General features: G+C 36.7%; 1 protein-coding gene across 4 annotated transcripts in view; it reads left to right on the top strand.

The window, feature by feature from the left end:
- The window catches only part of RBL2 (RB transcriptional corepressor like 2), a 194,340-nt gene that overhangs the window by 2,489 nt on the left and 169,276 nt on the right, over positions 1 to 22,575 (top strand). For 2 of the 4 annotated variants that reach the window (XM_053699498.1, XM_053699497.1), the window contains exons 2-4: positions 6,969 to 7,099; positions 7,801 to 8,001; positions 10,719 to 10,783. In XM_053699498.1, coding sequence (XP_053555473.1) covers positions 6,969 to 7,099; positions 7,801 to 8,001; positions 10,719 to 10,783 — 397 coding nt within the window. Of the gene's footprint in view, positions 1 to 6,968; positions 7,100 to 7,800; positions 8,002 to 10,718; positions 10,784 to 13,270; positions 13,398 to 22,575 lie in introns of those variants that run through there. The other 2 variants (XM_053699499.1, XM_053699500.1) reach the window with 2 other exon arrangements.

Genomic DNA, 22,575 nt, shown 5'->3' with positions numbered 1-22,575 from the left:
AAAAACCGTGCTTATCCCTAGAGAGGTTAGAAAGCAAATTCTATATTCTAGGTTTTTTAATGCTGCCTATTTGATTTACAGCATTTTAAAAGCCTTCAATACAGAACTTAGTTTTTTGGCATCACTAAGGATGAAGCAAAAATAAATAAAATAATAAAAAAACAAAACACACAAAAATGTCCCTTTTTGCAGAACATATTAAAACAAATGGGTCATCAGTTTGTAGTACAATTATTATATCTAAATAGGTATTTTTTTATGTTCGGAAACCGATAATAAATTCTATAGGCTGTAAGTATTAGTAATACTGTTCAAGATTTAGGCCCAAAGAGTAGGAAATTACCTGTTGTAAAATTGACAATAACTTGTCATCTGTTATCTACTTTAGATTTAAAGAGTATGCTTTTAAATTGTCATACTTGGTATATCAGGTTGCTTATCTACATCAATGCAAGCTATACATTATATTCCTCTAAGTGTATCATCGTTGAAAGGGCATTAAGATGAAGCCAAATTGTCAAACTGAGAGAGAATTTCCCTTCTGTTTATATGAAGTTTGCAATGCAGACTGTTATTCATGATCTTTAAAATATACTCTTTTACATGTTTCATGAGAAATTTTAAGTTATTGTAAATTATAAATCAGTTTCTCTTATGGTTACATTTTAATGTCCACATTGGTGCATGTGTTCTTTTTTAATCTCACATAGAACTTTACCTATTCATTTAGTGATGTCTTAAATCTTTTAAAGGGACAGTCAAAATTGGATGAAGCATGACATTTTCAACAACTTTACAATTTACTTCTGTTGACAGTCTTACTTCTTTCCCTTGCTATCCTTTGTTAAAGAGCAATCCTAGGTGGGCTCAGGTGTGTGGGCGCATGTGTTTGAAAGAATGTTTAAAACAATGTTATACATAGTTGCAAACTCTGCTACCATAGAGTGTCTGGAGCATTCTATGGCAGCAGGGTTTGCAACATTAAAGGGATATGAAACCCATTTTTTTTCTTTCATAATTCAGGTAGCTCATGCAATTTTAAGCAACTTTCTAATTTACTCCTATTATCAAATTTTCCTCATTCTCTTGGTATGCTTTGTTGAATGAGCAGCAATGCACTACTGGTTGCTGACTGAACACATGGGTGAGCCAATGACGATCAGTATATATTTGCATCCACCAATCAGCAGCTAGAACCTAGGTTCTTTGCTGCTCCTGAGCTTTCCTAGCTAAAGCTTTCAGCAAACAATAACAAGAGAAAGAAGCAAATTAAATAATAGAAGTAAATTGAAAAGTAGTTTAAAATTGTATTCTCTATCTGAATCATTAAATATTTTTTTGGGGTTTCATGTCCCTCTAATTATAGCAATGTTATACATAGTTGCAAAACAGCTCAATTGAATGCTACAGACACTCTATGGTAGCAGAGTTTGCAACTATTAAACATTGTTTTAAACATTCTTGCAAACACTGTTCCCAGATGGCTATGGACACGTGCATACTTCTGAGCTAATCTAGGATAACTCTTTAACAAAAGATACCAAGAAAGCTAAGCAAAATTGATAATAGAAGTAAATTGAAAAATGGTTTAAAATTGCTTGCCCTATCGCAATTATTAACTATTAAAGGGCCATGGAACCCGAAACATTTCTTTCATGATTTAGGTAGAGCATACAATTTGAAAGAACTTTCCAGTTTACTTCTATTATCAAATTTGCTTCATTCTCTTGGTATCATTTGTTGAAGGAGCAGCAATGCACTACTGGTTTCTAACTGAAGACATGGGTGAGCCAATGACAGTCGGTAAATATATGCAGCCACCAATCAGCAGCATGAACCTAGGTTACTTTATTCTCCTGAGCTCACCTAGATAACCCTTTCAGCAAAGCATATCAAGAGAAGAAAACAAATTAAATAATAGCAGTAAAATGGAAAGTTGTTGAAAATTGCATGCTCTTTCTGAATCATGAAATCATTTTTGGGGGGTTTTATGTCCCTTTAATTTTGACTTTACTGTCCCTTTAACTTTTTGAACCCTGTTTATATGAAAGCCAACATAATGTCTCCACTGTGATGTATTTAAAAAGTTTGCATTGTATCAGAATGATACAATGAACTGTAGGTTGTTGTATAATGATTTAGGTTGTTGTATAATGATTTAAATTAGTACATTATTTGTTTTAAAATTAAATTATTAGGGAGAATTTGTAGGGTATTTTCCAGAAAGATTTGCCTGGAGCTTGTACTTGTAATCTGTGTTATTAGGAGAAATTTAATACTTCTATAAATGCTGTACATCTCAGTATGATTTACCAAACCCTGTTTGCCCAAAGGGAATAGTTAAATTGTAACTTCTTTTTTTATTTGACACACATCACGTAACATATGAAGCCAGTCATAATTAATTAGTCCATGCCTTAGATTTTTAGTTTTGCTGATAATTATATGTAACCCACTTTGCTCAATCAGTTTGTTTTTTCACTGGGACATTCAACTCATAGCCTATATCAGCAATTAAACAGTGCACTGCAAAATAAATGCTTTCAAATCTTTATATAATTTTTATCATTATTTACAAAGTTTTGCAAATCAAGAGTAAATTAGAGAAACACTTCTTGAAATACCTGGTGAAATCCATGTTCCTGGTCTCTTTTGCTGTTGAAAATTAAAGTGATGGTAAATTTCAGACTATAAGAATGTTGCAATGAAAAATATATTAGTTTGCAAGTAAAACCACATAATAATTAAAAGAAAATAAATACATAATCCTAATTGGTATTGTCTGTTCCTCCGCCCCCTTCATTTCCTCTTTTGACTGGGCTGTGATGAATAAAGCAGTCAAATCCACTCTCTAAATAGGCTTTCTAAGGGCTTTAAAGGGGCTGGACTTCAAGATTGTCATATGACACACACGTTAATTGGATGTTCACTGGAATTGTCATTAAAAAAAAGTTAATCCAAGTGGGCCGGCATAACTTTACAATAGAAGCATTGCTATATGCACTAATTTAACCCTTTCACAGATGGATTAAAAACAATAAAAGTACATATATACTATTTAAAGGGACACTGAACCCAAATTTTTTCTGTCGTGGTTCAGATAGAGCATGCAATTTTAAGCAACTTTCTAATTTACTCCTATTATCAATTTTTCTTCGTTAACTTGTTATCTTTATTTGAAAAAGAAGGCATCTAAGCTTCTTTTTTGGTTCAGACTCTGGACAGCACTTTTTTATTGGTGGATGAATTTATCTACCAATCAGCAAGAATAACCCAGGTTATTCACCAAAAATGGGACGGCATCTAAACTTACATTCTTGCATTTCAAATCAAGAAACCAAGAGAATGAAGAAAATTTGATAATATGAGTAAATTAGAAAGTTGCTTAAAATGGCATGCTCTACCTGAATCACGAAGGAAAAAAATTGGGTTTAGTGTCCCTTTAATGGCAAAGATTAAATATATACATTTGATTAGTTAGAGGGCCAGTAAACCTAGCAAATAATGTTATATAATTCTGCACATTCTAAAGTGAAGGGTTAAATAAATATCTAACAAAGAAAACAGAACGCCGCTCCTGGCTCTACTGAGCGGGTCTGTTTTCTTCTCCTAAGCGCATCTGGGCACGCTGTCTAATCACAGCCGGCCTGATTGCGCTATTAAACTCAATGTAGCTCGCTCCCGCTACCAGACCAGAGTGGACTACATTGAGTTTAATAGCGCGATCAGGCGCGCTGTGACTAGACAGCGTGCCCGCAATGCGCTTTGGAGAAGAAAACAGACCCGCTCAGTAGAGCCAGGAGCGGCGTTCTGTTTTCTTTGCGCAATATCTATTTAACCCTTCTCTTTAGAAATCTGGTGATAAGCTAATGTTATATAATTCTGCAGAATTATATAACATTATTTGCTAGGTTTACTGGCCCTTTAAGGTTTACCATCGCTTTAAGGACAGATGTTAATTAGCTTTTGCCCTGATCTAACCAGCCACTGTGTAGGCTAGATGAAGTGGGAGTAAAACAATGTTCAGATGTAATTTACAGCAAAAGCAGGCAAATAGGAATTTATATTTCAATGTTATTTTATTGTTCAATGTGATTTAATGTTGAGTTCAATGTATTTAACCCCTTAATGACCACAGCACTTTTCCATTTTCTGTCCGTTTGGGACCAAGGCTATTTTTACATTTTTGCGGTGTTTGTGTTTAGCTGTAATTTTCCTCTTACTCATTTACTGTACCCCCACATATTATATACCGTTTTTCTCGCCATTAAATGGACTTTCTAAAGATATCATTATTTTCATCATATTTTATAATTTACTATAAAAAAATTATAAAATATGAGGAAAAAAATGGAAAAAAAACACACTTTTTCTAACTTTGACCCCCAAAATCTGTTACACATCTACAACCACCAAAAAACACCCATGCTAAATAGTTTCTAAATTTTGTCCTGAGTTTAGAAATACCCAATGTTTACATCTTCTTTGCTTTTTTTGTAAGTTATAGGGCCATAAATACAAGTAGCACTTTGCTATTTCCAAACCATTATTTTTCAAAATGAGCGCTAGTTACATTGGAACACTGATATCTTTCAGGAATCTCTGAATATCCATTCACATTTATACATTTTTTTTTAGTAGACATCCCAAAGTATTCATCTAGGCCCATTTTGGTATATTTCATGCCACCATTTCACCGCCAAATGCGATTAAATACAAAAAATCATTCACTTTTTCACTAATTTTTTCACAAACTTTTGGTTTCTCACTGAAATTATTTACAAACAGCTTGTGCAATTATGGCTTAAATGGTTGTAAATTCTTCTCTGGGATCCCCTTTGTTCAGAAATAGCAGACATATATGGCTTTTGCATTGCTTTTTAGCAATTAGAAGGCAACTAAATGCCACTGCGCACTACACATGTATTATGCCCAGCAGTGAAGGGGTTAATTAGGGAGCATGTAGGGAGCTTTTAGAGGTAATTTTAGCTTTAATGTAGTGTAATACACAACCTCAAGTATTGATCTAGGCCAATTTTGGTATATTTCATGCCACCATTTCACCGCCAAATGCGATCAAATTAAAAAAACGTTACATTTTTCACAATTTTAGGTTTCTCACTGAAATCATTTACAAACAGCTTGTGCAATTATGGCACGAATGGTTGTAAATGCTTCTCTGGAATCCCCTTTGTTCAGAAATAGCAGACATATATGGCTTTGGCATTGCTTTTTGTTAATTAGAAGGCCGCTAAATGCCACTGCGCACCACACGTGTATTATGCCCAGCAGTGAAGGGGTTAATTATGTAGCTTGTAGGGTTAATTTTAGCTTTAGTGTAGTGTAGTAGAAAACCCAAAGTATTGATCTAGGCCCATTTTGGTATATTTCATGCCACCATTTCAACGCCAAATGCGATCAAATAAAAAAAAAAACGTTCCCTATTTCACAAACTTTTTCACAAACTTTAGGTTTCTCACTGAAATTATTTACAAACAGCTTGTGCAATTATGGCACAAATGGTTGTAAATGCTTCTCTGGGATCCCCTTTATTCAGAAATAGCAGACATATATGTCTTTGGCGTTGCTTTTTGGTAATTAGAAGGCCGCCAAATGCCGCTGCGCATCACACGTGTATTATGGCTAGCAGTGATGGGGTTAATTATGTAGCTTGTAGGGAGCTTGCAGGGTTAATTTTAGCTTTAGTGTAGAGCTCAGCCTCCCACCTGAAACATCAGACCGCCTGATCCCTCCCAAACAGCTCTTTTCCCTCCCCCACCCCACAATTGTCCCCGCCATCTTAAGTACTGGCAGAAACTGCCAGTACTAAAATAAAAGCTATATTTGGTTTTTTTTTGTTTTTTTTTTCTTAGCATATTTACATATGCTACTGTGTAGGATCCCCCCTTAGCCCCCAACCTCACTGATCCCCCACCAAACAGATCTCTAACCCTCCCCCTCTGCCTTAATGGGCGCCATCTTGGGTACTGGCAGCTGTCTGCCAGTACCCAGTTTAGTAAAAAAAAAGTGTTTTTTTTTTAAATTTAATTGCCCTTTTCTGTAGTGTAGCTTCCCCCCCAGATCAACCCCCCACCCCTTCCAGATCCCTTAGATGATTTATTTATTTAAATGTTTTTTTTAACTTTTATTAACCTTTATTTTTCTGCAGTGTAGCGGTTCCCTCCCGCTCCCGCCCCGTGCACGCGTCCGCCCGCCGCCCCCGTGCACGCGCGCGATCCCGTGCGTTCTCCCGTCTGTCCCGCCCCCTCCACTTCATTCGGCACATCGATGGCCGCCCACCCACCTCCCAGACTTGCTCCCACCCACCAGTGGCTCTCTCTGCATCGGATGGCCAAGGGGGGTTATTGCAGGATGCCTCGATATCGAGGCATCACTGCAATAACCGGAAAGCAGCTGGAAGCGAGCAGGATCGCTTCCAGCTGCTTTCCAGACCAAGGACGTACGCCACACGTCCTCGGTCATTAACTGTATTTTTTTTGAGAACGTGTGGCGTACGTCCTTGGTCGTTAAGGGGTTAAAGGGGCATAAAAGTCACAATTAAACAGACCATGCAATTTTAATAGACTTTTTAATTTTATTTTATCAAATTTACTTGGCTCTCTTGTTGAAGAGCATACCTAGATAGGCTTAGGAGTAGCCGTGCACTACTGGGACCTAGGTGAGGAGATTGGTGACTACACACAATTATCTCTTGTTATTGGCTCATCAGATATATTCAGCTAGCTTCTAGTATTGCATTAGTACTGTAGAACTGACTTTAACTAGGTGTTTAAGACCTTGGTAGGAAATAAACAAATATTTTACTGTTGATTGCATGTAACTAATTAAGTGCTTGCACACTTTAGAGAATATCCTTTTTTTTCACTGTTGTGCTCCTTTACGTTATCTGTATATAGTACTACATGACTTCATCATTATGCAGTCTAAACAAATACTATATTTTATAGGGCAATGAGCTGCACTGGTTGGCATGTGCTTTATACGTGGCTTGCAGAAAAACCCTACCAACAGTGGGCAGAGGGACAGTGGAAGGGAATTATGTTTCTTTGACAAGAATCCTGCGGTCATCAGAATTGAGGTAATTTTTTAGGTTTATTTGGGAGATTGTATAAGAGATAATTGGGAGCAAATTTGTTTACCTCTATCACTACAGACACTCATTCCAATTTATCAATATCTCTCTAGTCCACAGTCACTAAACATCTTACCCAGAATTCCCAGCTTCACAGTCTGTTCCTACCAATATATTAAAAATGCACCTATTGTTATATGCGCTAACTAGTAAAAAAAGGCATAATAAATAACAAAACTATACCAAATAGTATCTCCTTAAAGGGACACTCAAGTCAAAATTAAGCTTTAATGATTCAGTTAGACTCTTAGAGCACACATTTTTAAACACCTTTCCAATAATACCTTTCCAATTCACTTACATTAGCTAAATGTGCACCATCTTTATATATACACACACTAAGGCACTAGATCCTACTGAGCATGTGCAAGATTAACAGAATATACATATATGCATTTTGTGATTGGCTAAGGGTGGTCACGTGATGCAGAGGGAAGGAAATAGAACTGTAAAAAATTTCAGAAAGTAATCTACTACTCATTCGATATTTAAACAAAGTGCTTTTGCATTGTCTTTTTATTATGCATTTACTGATTATGCTATTCTACTGTGTTTAGTAGTACTTTTAAGTACCAACCATGACTACCTTTAAACTACCAACACTTTAACTAAACATATATATATATATATATATATTTTTATTTTAGTCTGATTGAGTTTTTTAACAAAATGAAGAAGTGGGAAGACATGGCCAATCTTCCAATTGACTTTCGCCAAAAGACCCAAAAGCTAGAGCGCAATTTTACAGTTTCCGCTGTGCTTTTCAAGAAATATGAGACAATATTTCAAGAGGTCTTCAAGAGCATGCAGGAAGAGCAGCCTCGGCAACACAGAGGGAGAAAACAAAGGTGTGTATAGATATTTGTGTTATTGGGCCTCATGTGTAGCTGTTTACCTTGTATCCATATAAGACAACCCCGGAATCTTTTAAGATGCCAACCTCACAAAGTTTATGAAAAAGACAAAAAATATTTTTCTTTCCTAAGATATGGTGAGTCCACGACTTGAGTAATTACTGTTGGTAATATCACTCCTGGCCAGCAGGAGGAGACAAAGATCACCACAGTTGAACTGTTAAGTATCACTCCCTTACCTACAACCCCCAGTCATTCTCTTTGCCTTTGGTGCATGGAGGAGGTGAAGTTTAGGTGTCTAAAGAATTTTTTTGATTTCATCTATAAACAAGTTTTAAATATATTTAAAGACATCTTTCAATTACTAGAAGTCTCCATTGTAAACTATCAAATGTTTTAAATACATTATTACCTTATCTGCTACAATAGTTTTTCAATAGGCAAACCCTTCCCACCATATATGGCAGGGTTAGGCTTATGAACCCTGTCGTGCTCTAACAGTTCTAATAGGTTGAAAACTCTTAGTGAATGGGACTTTAATTTATCAAATGTGTAGGATATACTTATCCTCTGATATTTTCACCTTGTAATGCCAGAATGGTAAGTGCCGTTCCTCCGCCCGCCATATTCGTTAATTGATTGACAGATGACTCATCTGCAATCCACTAATCATTGTTTGATTAGTGGATTGCAGATGAGTCATCTATCAATAAATTGTTGAATATGGCGGGCGGAGGAATGGTGCTTACCGTTCTGGCGTACTGTGCCTAGGGCAGTAGAATTTAGGGGTGCAGCAGATATTGAGATGTCCTCATATAAAATGAAGTACCTCTTCCCAACTATTGTGAAAAATATATGATATTTAATTGTTTGGGAGCAGCAGATATCTAGTGCATAGGGCAGCACTAATGCTATTTATATATATATATATATATATATATATATATATATATATATATATATATATATATATATATATATATATATATTAGGGCTGCAACTAACGATTATTTTCATAATCGATTAGTTGGTCGATTATTTTTTCGATTAATCGATTAATCGGATAAAAACAAAAAAAACCACTGAACAATATACCATTTTTATCTCATCAAGTTCACTGTACAACTGTACACAACACAAACTACTTTAAATTACACAACTTACAAACTTTTAAAGACTTAGCAGAGCAAATGTATTGTTGTCATAATTTATTAGCTCAGCTGTAGCTGGCTGCCAATTTGACATATTTATTTACTTTGTTTTTATTACACCAAGGTTGTCTAAATTAAGAAAAAAAGATCAACTGTTGACTGTCACTGCAGTGCATACAACACTGCTGTGCTGTGACTGTAGGGCTGCTACTGCTTCTGTAGGTAACTGTTAGGAAGGATAGCAGTCATAGCACAGGGGTGTGAGGAGATCGTGGGCACCGGATCATGGAAGGGGAGGGGCTAAGGTGAGGGTCAGACTCCGGATCAAGTAACTTGCTAAGATAATAATACATAACCTCTGGTGGTCTCACTGACTGTTTGATTTTACAACATTTCCTGTGACTGCTTCTGTAACTGTTAGGAAGGATAGCACAGAGGTGTGGGGACTGAGGAGATTGAGGGCACCGGGTCGCATGGAAGGGGAGGGGCTAAGGTGAGGGTCTGGATCAAGTAACTTGCTGGGATGCGGAGCCAAGAGGATTAAGACATAAGCTCTGGTCTCAGTGTTTTTGTATGCTTGTGCTAATGCACTTCTCTTGGCTAAGTTGGCTTGGCTTTGAGTTATTAGTTAGTTAAATAAAAAAAAACACGCTACAGTGAGACCAGCAAGTTACTTGATCCGGACCCTTACCTTAGCCCCTCACCTTCCATGACCCGGTGCCCGCGATCTCCTCACAGCTCACACCCTGCTCTGTGCTATCCTCCCTAACAGTTACAGAAGCTAGCAGTAACCGTAGTGTTGTAAAATCAAACAGAAGACCACCAGAGGTTATATATTATTATTTTAGCAAGTTTTACTTGATCCAGACTCAGAGTCAGACCCTCCCCTTCCATGACCCGGTGCCCGCGATCTACTCACAGTCAAGTAGCAGCCAGCCGAATCCAATATCTCCCTCCTCCATTGCTTAACGCAAAGTTATTACCCACCTTGCAGCAGATGAAGTCAGAAGTGACGTCTATCCCAAATATTCTCACTGTCGCACACTCCTCTCTTCCCACACGTCTTCTCCTTCTCTTCTCTTCACCGCGCTCAGGAAATAGACAGGAAATAGACACGCCTTTTCTAGTGTGGCTGTGGCAAGCAGCCCAACTAATCGATAGACCGATTAATCGATAATGCAAATCGTTGACACCGATTTGCATTATCGATTATTATCGATTTTATCGATTAGTTGTTGCAGCCCTAATATATATATATATATATATATATATATATATATATATATATATATATATATATATATATATATATATATATATATATATATATATATATATATATATATATATATATATACAAAATGTCTACAGCAAGCACCATTAAAAATATTTGCTCAATTTATAAAAAAATGGAAAACAGTGGTTGCTCTCTAAAGAACACTAGGATTTCCAAAAACCGCAAGTGTTTTGGTTAAATGCACATTATTAATCACTGTGTGTTGCTTGTATGTGTATAAAATAAACTAAAATATAATTATTATTTTTTTCTGGCATTTGTAGGCGTCAGCCTTGTACTGTGTCCGAAGTGTTCAGATTCTGTTGGGTGCTCTTCATCCATGCTAAAGGTAAATTTGAAATATATATTATTTAGATTGTCTTTTATAATGACAAATAAAGTTTTTTTTTTTCTTTTCTTAAACTTGTTTATAAACAAATATGCTCTTAACCTCCTGCAGTAATATCTGGGGGAATCCCTTAGAGTAGTTATTGACAGATTGCTTGTGGAACAATGACTCGTGAAAGATTACTTTAGCCTTCAAATGTTTGCCTAATTTTACATTTCATTTGAATGTTCTGACTTGAATAAACAACTAGAAGAGCTTTGTACGTTTCTGCTGTATAATTTTTCAATATTGGTGTACTGCACACTCTTCATTGCAAGTTAGTGCTACCTGGCCCTAACATAGGAGTCAGCTCCAGAGATGCAATGCACTGAAGATCCTGAGCTGAACACGATGGTGGCTATACACATATGCCACCTCTGATTAGCTCAATAGTTCAGCAAGGATGGCCAACTGGCGGCCTGTGGACCACATGTATTATGCACTAGTCTTTGTGGCACCAGATAGAAGGCAGAGGTAACAATGTCTGCTATAGTTTTTAAATGCCAGGGAAAAACGGAATTAAAAATTTGTGTTTTGGGGACTGGTGGTTGGTAAAGGTGTCCAGAACTTAAAAGAGCCCCCTGGAAGGGAGAAAGACAGACAAGAGTACGTTGTCGAAATCTGGCCCTGTGGTAACGGAAATCATATGAAATTATATTTATTTTTTATTTATAAACAGCCCTAAAGCCTTCTAAAATATTGATCTGTGGCCCTCATGTGTTAAGAAGTTGGATATCACTGGTGTTAAGCCTTGGGCCAGTAGTATTGCCAGGCTGGAGCTGGCATTGAACTATGTCTGTTACACTTTTGTGGGGGTTACACACAGCTCTCTGCAAACAGTAGTGCCAAGAAAAAGTTCTGATGTTTGCATAGAGAACTTGTTTTTATTATCTTTAGAAACATGTTTAAGGTATTAAAAGTTGACTTGAATACACTTACACCTTGAAATGATTAATGTGGGCAAAAATTTCTACAAGCCTTTGTTTAATTCTCTGAGTTGTGAAACATTTAGCTGATTCTGTACAAAGGATAACACAGTGCCATCCTCCTCTTTATGCTGTTTATAGGACATTGTGTCTTCCTATGGTGAGCTGTCATTTCCTTATTCTCTAGTGGGTGAATGAGAAGGAACCTAATATCCTCTTGGCTGTTGTGATGTTGTGACATCATCGTGTGTGTGTGATGATATCACTTGCAATGAGGAATTGCACATCCTCATTGTTAGTGGTGCATGCGAGGCTCATATGTAGCCCATATCTCAGCCTCAACACCACTTAGAGGGACATACGGCACCTAATTTGAACAGGGGGAACTACCCTTTCATATGAGTGGTTGTATGTCCCTCTAAGATGTGATCACCATTAGCAGCAGCCACATGGGGGGTTGGGGTCAAAATGAATTAAGTAATTCCACTGTGAATTAAACTTTTTGTTTCATTAACATGTACAGAAATCACTAGAGGATGCAAAATTACATCTTCAATAACAAGTTGCATTGAAAAGCAAAGGTGTGGAATTGGATAGGCAACTCACTGAAAGTTGATGTTTAAATGCAATGACTACAAAAGAGTAAAATGGCATTAGCACAGCAACATTATTATTGTACGATAGTTTTCTTTATCAGTGGGACCTGCTTCCAAATCTGGTAACTTTCAATCTTGAAAACAAACAGTTATAGGATTATTATTATTGATTGCATTGTATAACATTTTCATTGAGATGTTTTAATGAAACATCTCAATGAATTGCTGCTCTTGAGCAGACTACAGCTGACAATTGGCAGTGTTATGCAACGCTTGCTTCTGATTGGCTGTGCCCTGCTTAGGGGCTGCAGGGTTGCTTTATAGTAAGCTTGATTCACTAATGAAGAAATTGCATTCTCAAGTGAAAACCACCTGGCACTATTTTTTGCTGCCCCTAAGGAGAGCAGAAATTACAATGTGTGCCATAGTTTTTGTGTATGAAAGTGTATATTAAAATGTGTTCCATGGCAACTTCTGATGGGTGGGAAAACAAGGGTGCAATGGGTGGGAAAACAAGGCAGCCATAACTCAAATTAGCCTTTTGGAGAGAACAGCAATCTGTGGCTCCATGTGTTAGTTGGTCATCAATAAATCAGAGTACATGATTTCTACATTAGAATGTCCCTTAAATATTTTACCTCTGCAGATCTTAGCAGCTTGTAACACTAAAGTAACAGGCAAACAACAACATAAAACTAGAATCCATTAAACTGAAAGTGCCCTTATGTTGTCTTTCTATAATGCCAGTTATTCTGGTCTTGAAGGGTTAATGTCTAAGCTAGTTACATGTGCAGTGCCCTAAATACTGCAGCCTTAACATTTACAGTAAAGCAGCTGATCGGATGGTTTATTGTAGCAACCACAGACACTGCATGTTTGGACTTGCCTGTGTTTGCACTTGCTCCCTGCAGACTAGCAGAGTCTATCACACATCCTGCTTTAATCATACTCCTTGGATATTTACCGCTGTCCTGTTTTGCTGCTAGACGTGGTATTTGTGCAGATGATTGATTTTCTGAGAGCCTTAGGAATCAGCAGCTAAATTATGTACAGGTAGGACCGTCATACGCATGTACTTTATACATCCAGGAGATAGAGACCGAGTATGATGGATACTTGAAATGCACAAGTGAGCCTTTTTCTGTTTGTGGGCTTTCTATAGAGGAGATTGATTTTATATAGTATATTCTAATATTATATAATTTATTTCTATCCAAAAGCCACAGATTAATTATGTAATTTAATATAAATGTATTAAAAAATAATTTGGGAATTAAAAAATGAACATTTTGTAATACTGGCTAATTTTAGCTTAACATTGGCTAACATTTTAGCTGGGTGGTTCATATATATATATATATCTTTTAAAAAGAAAAGGAAATTACAGAAAAAAGATAAAGAGTACTGAAAAGAAAAGGATTCCTTTTCTTTTCTGTACTCTTTATCTTTTTTCTGTCATTTCCTTTTCTTTTTGAAAGACAATCAATAACTGATTCCTCCTGTGCACCCTCTGACATGTGATATTTTTGTCTAATGTCTCTCTTCACTATACCATTAATCCAGGTCTTTTTTCTTTGAGCTGGTCTGACCGACAAACAATATATATATATATGTGTGTGTGTGTAAAAACATCACTATGGTTTACTGGTCAGGGATTAAAAGTTACTAGCCCAGAAAGAAAAAGTTACTAGTTCACACAATGTTAAAGATAGGAAAAAGTCCAAAATTCTTAGAGAGAGAGATTGATTGATTGATTTGATTTGCTGATCAGGATGTCTGGACACCCTAGGGCAAGGTTTCCCAAACGCCACTCTTCAGGACCCATTAACAGGATCACATTGGGCGAGAACAGATTGAATAACCACAGGCATTGAGCAGCTAGGTATGTGTCCTGTGCTGCACTAACAATTTAGCTACTTAGTGGCTCCTGACGTCTGGAGCTGGGAAACTCTGCTCTAGGTTATTGTCTTTTTCTATTCAAAATTAGGGATGAATGTGAAAAAAAAATACTATTTAACTCCTGTAGCTTTATTTGAGCATAACATTTTCATTTTGTTTTAGTTCTACACGTGTTTGTATTGTATTGTGCATTTATTAATGTATTTATGTTACTGGCATCTTTGGGGTAAATAAATAACATGAATTTCTGAAAGACAAAGTTAACTTTAAAATTTTAGTTCTCATACACCTACATTGAATAATTAAAGGGACATGAAACCCAACATCAGAAAGAGAATACAATTTTAGAAAACTTTCCAAGTTACTTCTATTATAAAATTAGCTTAATTCTATTGTTATTCTTTGTTGAAGAGGTATCTAGATAGGTAGCGTGCTTAGGTCTGGAGAATTACATGACAAAAAATAGTGCTGTCGGAGGCGTGTCCGGACCAGAGCATAAGATGGCCACTTTCCTAGGAGCTCTGCTCTGAAGATTTTCTATCCGCCAGGAAATATAAACTATTTTAAACTATCCAAAGCAGATTCCTACTGCAATGTACAGAGAATACTCTCCTGCACTAGATGACACCTTTATTGCACTCTGACGAATCGGACCGCTTGGCCTTGTTGGCTAATCACTAAGAGACAACACCCCAGCACCCCCCCGGGCAACCGGGTACACAAAGAATTGCTCAACATCTCTGGAAATTATGAACAATTATACAATGGAGGATTTTAATCGCGAAGTGCAAGCCTTGTTAATAGCGTTCGAAAGAAAGATGTTTGACAGATTCCATAGCCTGACACGTTTAGTGCAGTCCGACATTGAATATAGGGGTAAACCTACAACGACAATGGAGGAGGCTGATAAGACTCATACTGCGAACATGGCACCCCGATCAACTATAGGAAAAAGTGATCCTATCCTTAAGCCTCAACAGACACAGAGTAACTCCTATACCTTGCTCTCTCACATACTGGGGGATACTGCCGGCTCCCGGGAGAGAGAAGATTGTCATATGCTGATTCTAATGGGAAATACTTATGGGGATAGAAAGGAAAAGCAGGCTACAGATCCTAGCCTTGATAGCTACTATCATGATAACTCAGCAACCCTTATCCCCAGGTCTGTCTTGCGGGATAATTCTTATGGTGACCTAATGGGCACAACGCAACATAAGCCTAACCCCTGTAACATTCTAGAACTCTCAGTACTCCAGCTAGAGATAACTTACTGTGGCCTAAAACGAACCCTTTTTCAGGGACCAACGCAAGACTTGGAGCCTAGATCACGTACCCTTCATGATAGCAACGTCACTCTTACTTTGTCCAGAGGGCTCTGTGACCAGCTGGCTTCTGCACCACAATCTACTGATATAGAGGGACATAAGACCACTAATTTCATCAAAAGGGTAGTCGGATAGCAATCATAGACTTTGCTAGTGAGCTGTGTGTCGAGGTGAGCAATTAACAGCAGTTCACTTGGACATGTGTATGGCTTGTTGTCCACAGACAGCGGACAAGACCTCCTTTAGTTCCCTTAACAATGCAGGACACTGGATGAAGAGAGTTGGCATTAAAAAAGACTACTATGGGTCAATGACGATACTCTGACAGGTCCCATTTGTATCTTTATTGCTGTTAACTCTTTGGGGATTTGACTACAATCACAATAACTCGCACGGACAAACCCTAAATATATATCAAGATCCTGGGACCCCCATGGTGACATACATGGAACACTAAGCTTACCAAAAGTTTATTTGTTTTGTTATTTGGATAGTGCCTCTTTAGCAAGATGAGAAAAATATAAGGGTGTTATACATATCAGTTAAAAATCCTCCTGTTTGCATTTTGAGTTTTATAATATGTTCAATGTAAATAATTATTTAGTATTGACTTATCATATTACCTGTATTCTTCAAATATATATCTGACTCCAGATGTATTTATTTTTACCTTACTAATATTTCCTCCTATTTAACTAGGTCTCAAAGCCTATACAAATCAGTTCAAATTGAGTAAAAGGATTGCAGAGCACTTCTATGGTCAATAACCTTCTAATATTTGGATGCTGACTGGCTTTTTCTCTAACCTCTTCGTCATCAGCTGTCACCTTTTTTTAATAGATTATACTTTTTGGACAGCCTTAATATGGGTGCAGTTTATATCAAGGATACTAGTTGAGATTAAATATGTAGATAAGAGGCCAGATCATATCTCCTCCCTAACTCCAAGAAATCCAAGTATTTTATCTGTACCCTAACATCCCTAACATACCTCATTATCGCCCAATTAGTGTAATAGCCACTTGTAGTACACAACTTCTTTACTATCTCCAGTGTCCTTTTAACAACAGCGGCCTACAAAATATAACCTCATATGGAATTCCATTTTACTCCCCACCTCTCTTAGGGCTTAGCCGGAAACCTAGTTTATTCTCATTTCTATCAGGGGCTCTAGATAATTTCCCTCCACGTAATAATAGTATTTATATCAGTAACTTTTTGTATTTATACTCTATAATATTACACTATTGTTTATAATTTTCTCTAATGTACTATTTAGCATGTTTGTTTTGCCAGTAGCCGATGACATTTCAGTATTTAGTATCAGCTGCTAGACAATTTTTCCTACCAGGGGTCTATGAGTGACTGATTTAATAATTTAAGAACCTCCCTTTTGCAACAAACTTTAAATTGGGTACAAAAGTGAACCTGTTCGCCATGGGAGGTATTCCAGACTTCTCTAAAAAAAGAGGTATCATAATATTATGTCCATATATACTATTATTGTTGTTTTATATAGATAGTTAGCAGCCAGAGAAGTGAACTTGATAAAGATGCACTTGAGTTTGTTATTGTAAGCAGCCCTATAAAGCCATAATTATGTTGAACGTTGTTTATCATACGATTAACTTACAGTTAGGATATTATAATTCTATGCTCATATATACTATTCATGCAAATCCGTACAGAGAGTTAGCTGCTAACAATGTGAACATGTTCAGGTTATACATGAGAATTTTACTGTGACCTAACCTGAGCAGCCTTATAGATTCCTACTTATGTCTGCAAGTTCACCGTCTGCAATATGTACATTGTCTTTTATTTATTTTTCCACCTGTAATTGGACATTTGTTATTGTTTGTTATCGCCAAATACCTCAATAAAAAATTATAAATAAAAATAAAATATAGTGCTGCCATCTAATGCTCTTGACAATGTATAACGTATCAAAACTGCTACCATATAGTGCTGTAGGCACGTGCACATTCCTGAACTTACCTTCCTGCAAAAGATAACAAGAAAACAAAGAAAATGTTATGATAGAAGTCAATTAGAAAGTTGTTTAACATTGTATGCTCTATCTGAAACATGAAAGAACATTTTTGGGGTTTATGTCCCTTTAAATAAAAGTTTCACATTTAATACTTTTATATTTTTTTTATTTTTTTTATTTCTTTCTATTACCAACCTCTTCAGTAGTGCCCTGACATTAGTCACAGGATCACAGGGTGAAATTACATGAAACAATTGCATAAATGATAAAGAAATAGAAAGACCTGCCTGTAACTGGCTATATGATGCAGATATCCTTTTGTTAGAGCAGTGCTTTCCAAACTGTGTGTCGGGACACACTAGTGTGTCGGCAGCAGTGTGTAGGTGTGTCCTTGCTTCAGCACAAATTTTTTTAAATTTAATTATTTTTTTTTTTTTTTGGGGGGGGGGTGGTTCTGACTTTCCGCCTGCTTGCTACGCATATCACATGGTTGACACATGATTGATACCTAGGGGGTCACAGATCATCTTATCCTATTGCCGCAGCTCAGTGGGAACTGAAACTATTCCAATTGGCGGCTTTGGCGGCACATTGGCTCCTGACTGCACGTGTAGTCTCCTTAATTGGCTCGTGACTGCATGGGTAGTCCGTGAGTGGGACAGCAGTGTGTTTGCAACGTGGGCAGTAGTCAATCAGACTCACCGAGGGCGGCAGCTTATACGCTGAGCTGAAGTCAGTGGGGGGGGGGGGGGTTTGCAGCTAGCTCCCAGTAGTGCATTGCTGCTTCTGCTCTTAATATATGGATAAGAAGTGGAAGCTTAAAAATGCTTGCTGATGAAATTCGAGTGTCTTTATCTAATATTCTACCAAATATTCAGAAACTGTGTTCCTTTGTTTCAACCTCATACATCACATTAAAATAGTAAGTAGCTATTGGTGTTATTAAACTTTTTTTTTAATTCTTGCACATACATACTGTTACTTGTAAAAACATTTCATTATTATATAATTTATGTATGTGTCCGTATCTCTTAAAACAAGTTAGTTTAACCTCCTGCTTGCCAGTACAACTGAATTACTGTGTCACGAAATGATGTAGGGCTAAAAAGTGTGTCGCCAACATGAAAAGTTTGGACAGCTCTGTGTTAGAGTGTATTTTAAATTGAACATTCCATTTGTTCTATTGAAACACATATTCATTGTATCACTCAAATGTCAAAATGTGGGTGTAAGTCCATCCTCCATTCTAAAAATAGTAGAGGGTTTTATTTGTGTCTTTCCCTTGATATGTTTATGCAATAACATTTGTGCATTTGGTGGCAGAAGACCAGAAGTCCTGTGTTTCTGAGACAGATGAACTCACTTGATTTTAACTGTCAGAATAGTCTGGAGCTGTTTGCTCCATTTCACTGTAGAGGGACATAAAACCCAAAATGTTTATTTCATGATTCAGATAGATTGAAAAACAAAAAGGAACTTCCGGGTTACTTTGTTCTATTGGAATCCTTTGTTAAAAAGCAGGCAAGTAGGCTCAGGTATGCACGTGTATGGAGCACTAGATGGCAGTAGTTTTGGAAAAGTTATTTTAACAATGGTGAACATTTGCAACAGCAGTGTTTGCACAAACTGCTGCAGTACAATTCTCCAGATGTATATAGCAGGACACCACAAAGCACTGCCTGAAATTAGTATGTTTAACCTGCTGACTACTGTGTTATGGCTGCTGGAATGGAAAACAATGGGCGAGATTACATATGCGGAGCAAGCTTCAGCGCAACTGCTGAAACCCGCGCTGCGCCGTAATTTCACCTTGCACTTTGGGGTATCACATAAACCCTGCCGGCAGTTCATAAAGTGTCGTAAGTCGGATAAACTAGCGATGTCCAGAAATGAGCGTAAATACAAATTTCTGAAGATGTCAGTGACTTACGGCACTTTAGAAACTGCCGTCGCCTAAGAAAAAAAAAAAAACAGCCAATAGGATTTCAGTAGCTCTCATCCTATTGGCTGATTTTGAATTTGAAGAATCCATGCCGGCTTGGTCCTGGAGGAAGAAGGAAGTGGTCCCTGCTTGGAAGAAGATGTCGGCTGCTTGGAAGAAGACTTCACCTCAGCCTGGAACAGGACCTTCTCCGCCAGACTTCAGGAACAGTGAGTACCTATTTGGGGGTCAGATTTAGGATTTTTTTGTTTTGTTTTTTAGATTAGGGATTTATTGGGCACTCTTAAAAGAGCTGAATGCCCTTTTCAAGGGCAATGCCCATACAAATGCACCTTTAGGGGCAATAGGTAGTTTAGGATTTTTTAGTGTTAGGTTTTTTTATTTTAGGGGGTGGGGTTTTTACTGTTAGAGGGAGGACTTAGTGTTTTTTAAGGTAAAAGTGCTGTTTAATTTAGGGCAATGCCCTACAAAAACCTTTTTAAGTGCTATTCGTAGTTTAGTATTAGATTAGGGGGTGTTTTTATTTTGGGGGCTTTTTTATTTTCATAGGGATTAGGTTAAATTTTTTATTTTTGATCATTTGGTTTATTATTTTATGTAATGTTAGATTTTTTTTTTATTTTTTGTAATCTTAGATTAGTTTATTTTTTTAATTATTTTTAAGTAATGTTAGCTTTTTTATTTTAATTGTAACTTAGTATTCCAACTGAGGGAGAGGTATCGTTTGGGGAACCAGTGTGTTAAATACCGCTGTTGGACCAGTGTGTGAATACCGCTGTGGAACATCTATTGTTTTTTTAATGCTTTTACATACCTCACATGTTTGAGGTTTTTAAATGTGAGTCTTCATTTGTCTTCTTCAATAAATACCAAAAAGCTTTTAATTACTACACTTAGAAGAGTCTGCGCCTCTCTGTCGGTTCCTCTTTTGTCTAGCTACGCTCCAGCATCCAGTGCTGTGTTCCATGACAGGCAGTGATTCCTATAAGAGACCATACAAGCTTCTGATCTGACTACATCCATCCTATATCCTTTTTTATATGAGTTTTTTTTTTTTAATTATTATTTTTATTATTGAGAACAGGGCGCTTGAGAATTGTTTTTCTTTTTAATAAATATATATATATATATATATATATATATATATATATATATATATATATATATATATATATATATATATATATATATATATATATATATATATTATCAGTTATGTGCAGAGCACCAACAGATTCTACAGCACACACACGCACAAACATATACAGTATATATATATATATATATATATATATATATATATATATATATATATATATACACACTGTGGAATCTGTTGGTGCTCTGCAAATAACTGATAATATATATATATATTAGAAAAGTGATGAACATTTTAAAGTGGAGAGTATTCACAGCTTTAAACAAACCACGTCAGTCCTTATTAATTGGTTACACAAAAGCGCAAACTCAGTAATGTGCGGGTGAGACTTGTAACGGCTGGTGTAAAGGATACCTGTAATAAGTGGTCACATTAGCTCCATCACTCACACACCCTACCATAAGACCGGGTAATCAGTGTAAGGAGAGCCTGGGTAAAGTGTTGAGACATCTGCTGCTCGCTCTTTTTGGTATCGGCGTAGCAGCTCCCATAGAAAACACCTATCCCTGTGTGCACCACAACAAAAGTATAGATATCCAAGTTCCAAATTTCACTCACCCACGCTTATGGTGTACTTTGTAGGCCCACGCAATGTCGGCATTTCATGCTTGGGAAATCTGGATATGAAGCCACAAAGCGGCATAGAAACACTTCGCTTTCAAAATGCTGCTCGGCTCTTCCTGTGCACTCCCGATCACATGACCGATATGGGGCCAATCCACTTGGCTCAAGATTCTTACATCAGCAGCTGTGGGGCAACAGTAATCCGGATAGGCTGTGTGCCCTAACAGGCAACTTTGAGGCTAGATTAGTAAGAGCGGACCCCTGAAGACCGCTATATTAGTAAGTAAAAGAAAGTCCAAAACGAGCCTCATAGTAGAAAAATAAAATCACACTTTATTTCATACAATAAAAGACTTCAAGAACAGGAGAATGGATAAAAATCCTTGGCCAAAATCTTGTCTGACCGGTTTCGATCACAAGGACCGTAATTATAGACTTGATTAACGACATCTGCACACAGAATTTAAAGGTTCAAACTCTGTTTGATTGGTTTAAAAACATTGGCTAAGATGATTGATACACTCTTAAGTAAACAGTTATACACTATTTAAGATATGCATTAAACAAGAGACCGGAGTGAATAATAGGACAAAAATTCAGTAGAACTTACTAATCAGCATAACATGTCTCTAATGCAATATTGGAAATTGATGCTCAGGTATAAAAATTAACAACAAATTTAGTTAAGAGGTTAACAATGTGCATACTTGCAATATTTACATACCCAATAAAGAGTAGACAATCAACCTTACATGAACACATTTATATTCAGAATAATATAGTAAGAATAACTGAGAATCAGAAGCATAGACATAATCTAACTATAACGTCATCAGATGTGTAAAAATACATACAGTACAACTTCAGAACTAAGTGCTTGAGGAATGAGCATGATTAATCGCACCAGCTTTCACCTTGAAACTGAGAGCTAAGGGTACATAAGGATTACCATTACGTGAACCACAATAGGGCCCTAAATGTACAGCATACCTAAGATGGATAAAGAGACTGACCATCCAGGGAGGGAGACCTCTGCATACAGATAATTAAACCCCATTATCGTTGCCAATAATTGATAATGTCATATTCTGAGTTGAATGCTGTTCTGACTAATAATGGTGTAAAATGTATTTCAGATTCCTTGTGTGTCTGATAATGTTCTCACCTTACATAGGCTGTATTGAAATTTCAAGTGTAAATGGTGTCTCTCCAGGACAATAAAGCTTCTAGATTCAAATTCTATAATATATATATATTTATTGAATAAAAGATTCTTGTTTATTAAATGAACGATTCTTATATATGAGATCAAAATAATGATGATCTATTCACAAGTGATAATCAGT

Source organism: Bombina bombina, chromosome 1 (genome assembly GCF_027579735.1).
Source record: "Bombina bombina isolate aBomBom1 chromosome 1, aBomBom1.pri, whole genome shotgun sequence".
Lineage (NCBI taxonomy): Eukaryota > Metazoa > Chordata > Amphibia > Anura > Bombinatoridae > Bombina > Bombina bombina.
This window is presented reverse-complemented; position numbering and strand designations above follow the sequence as displayed.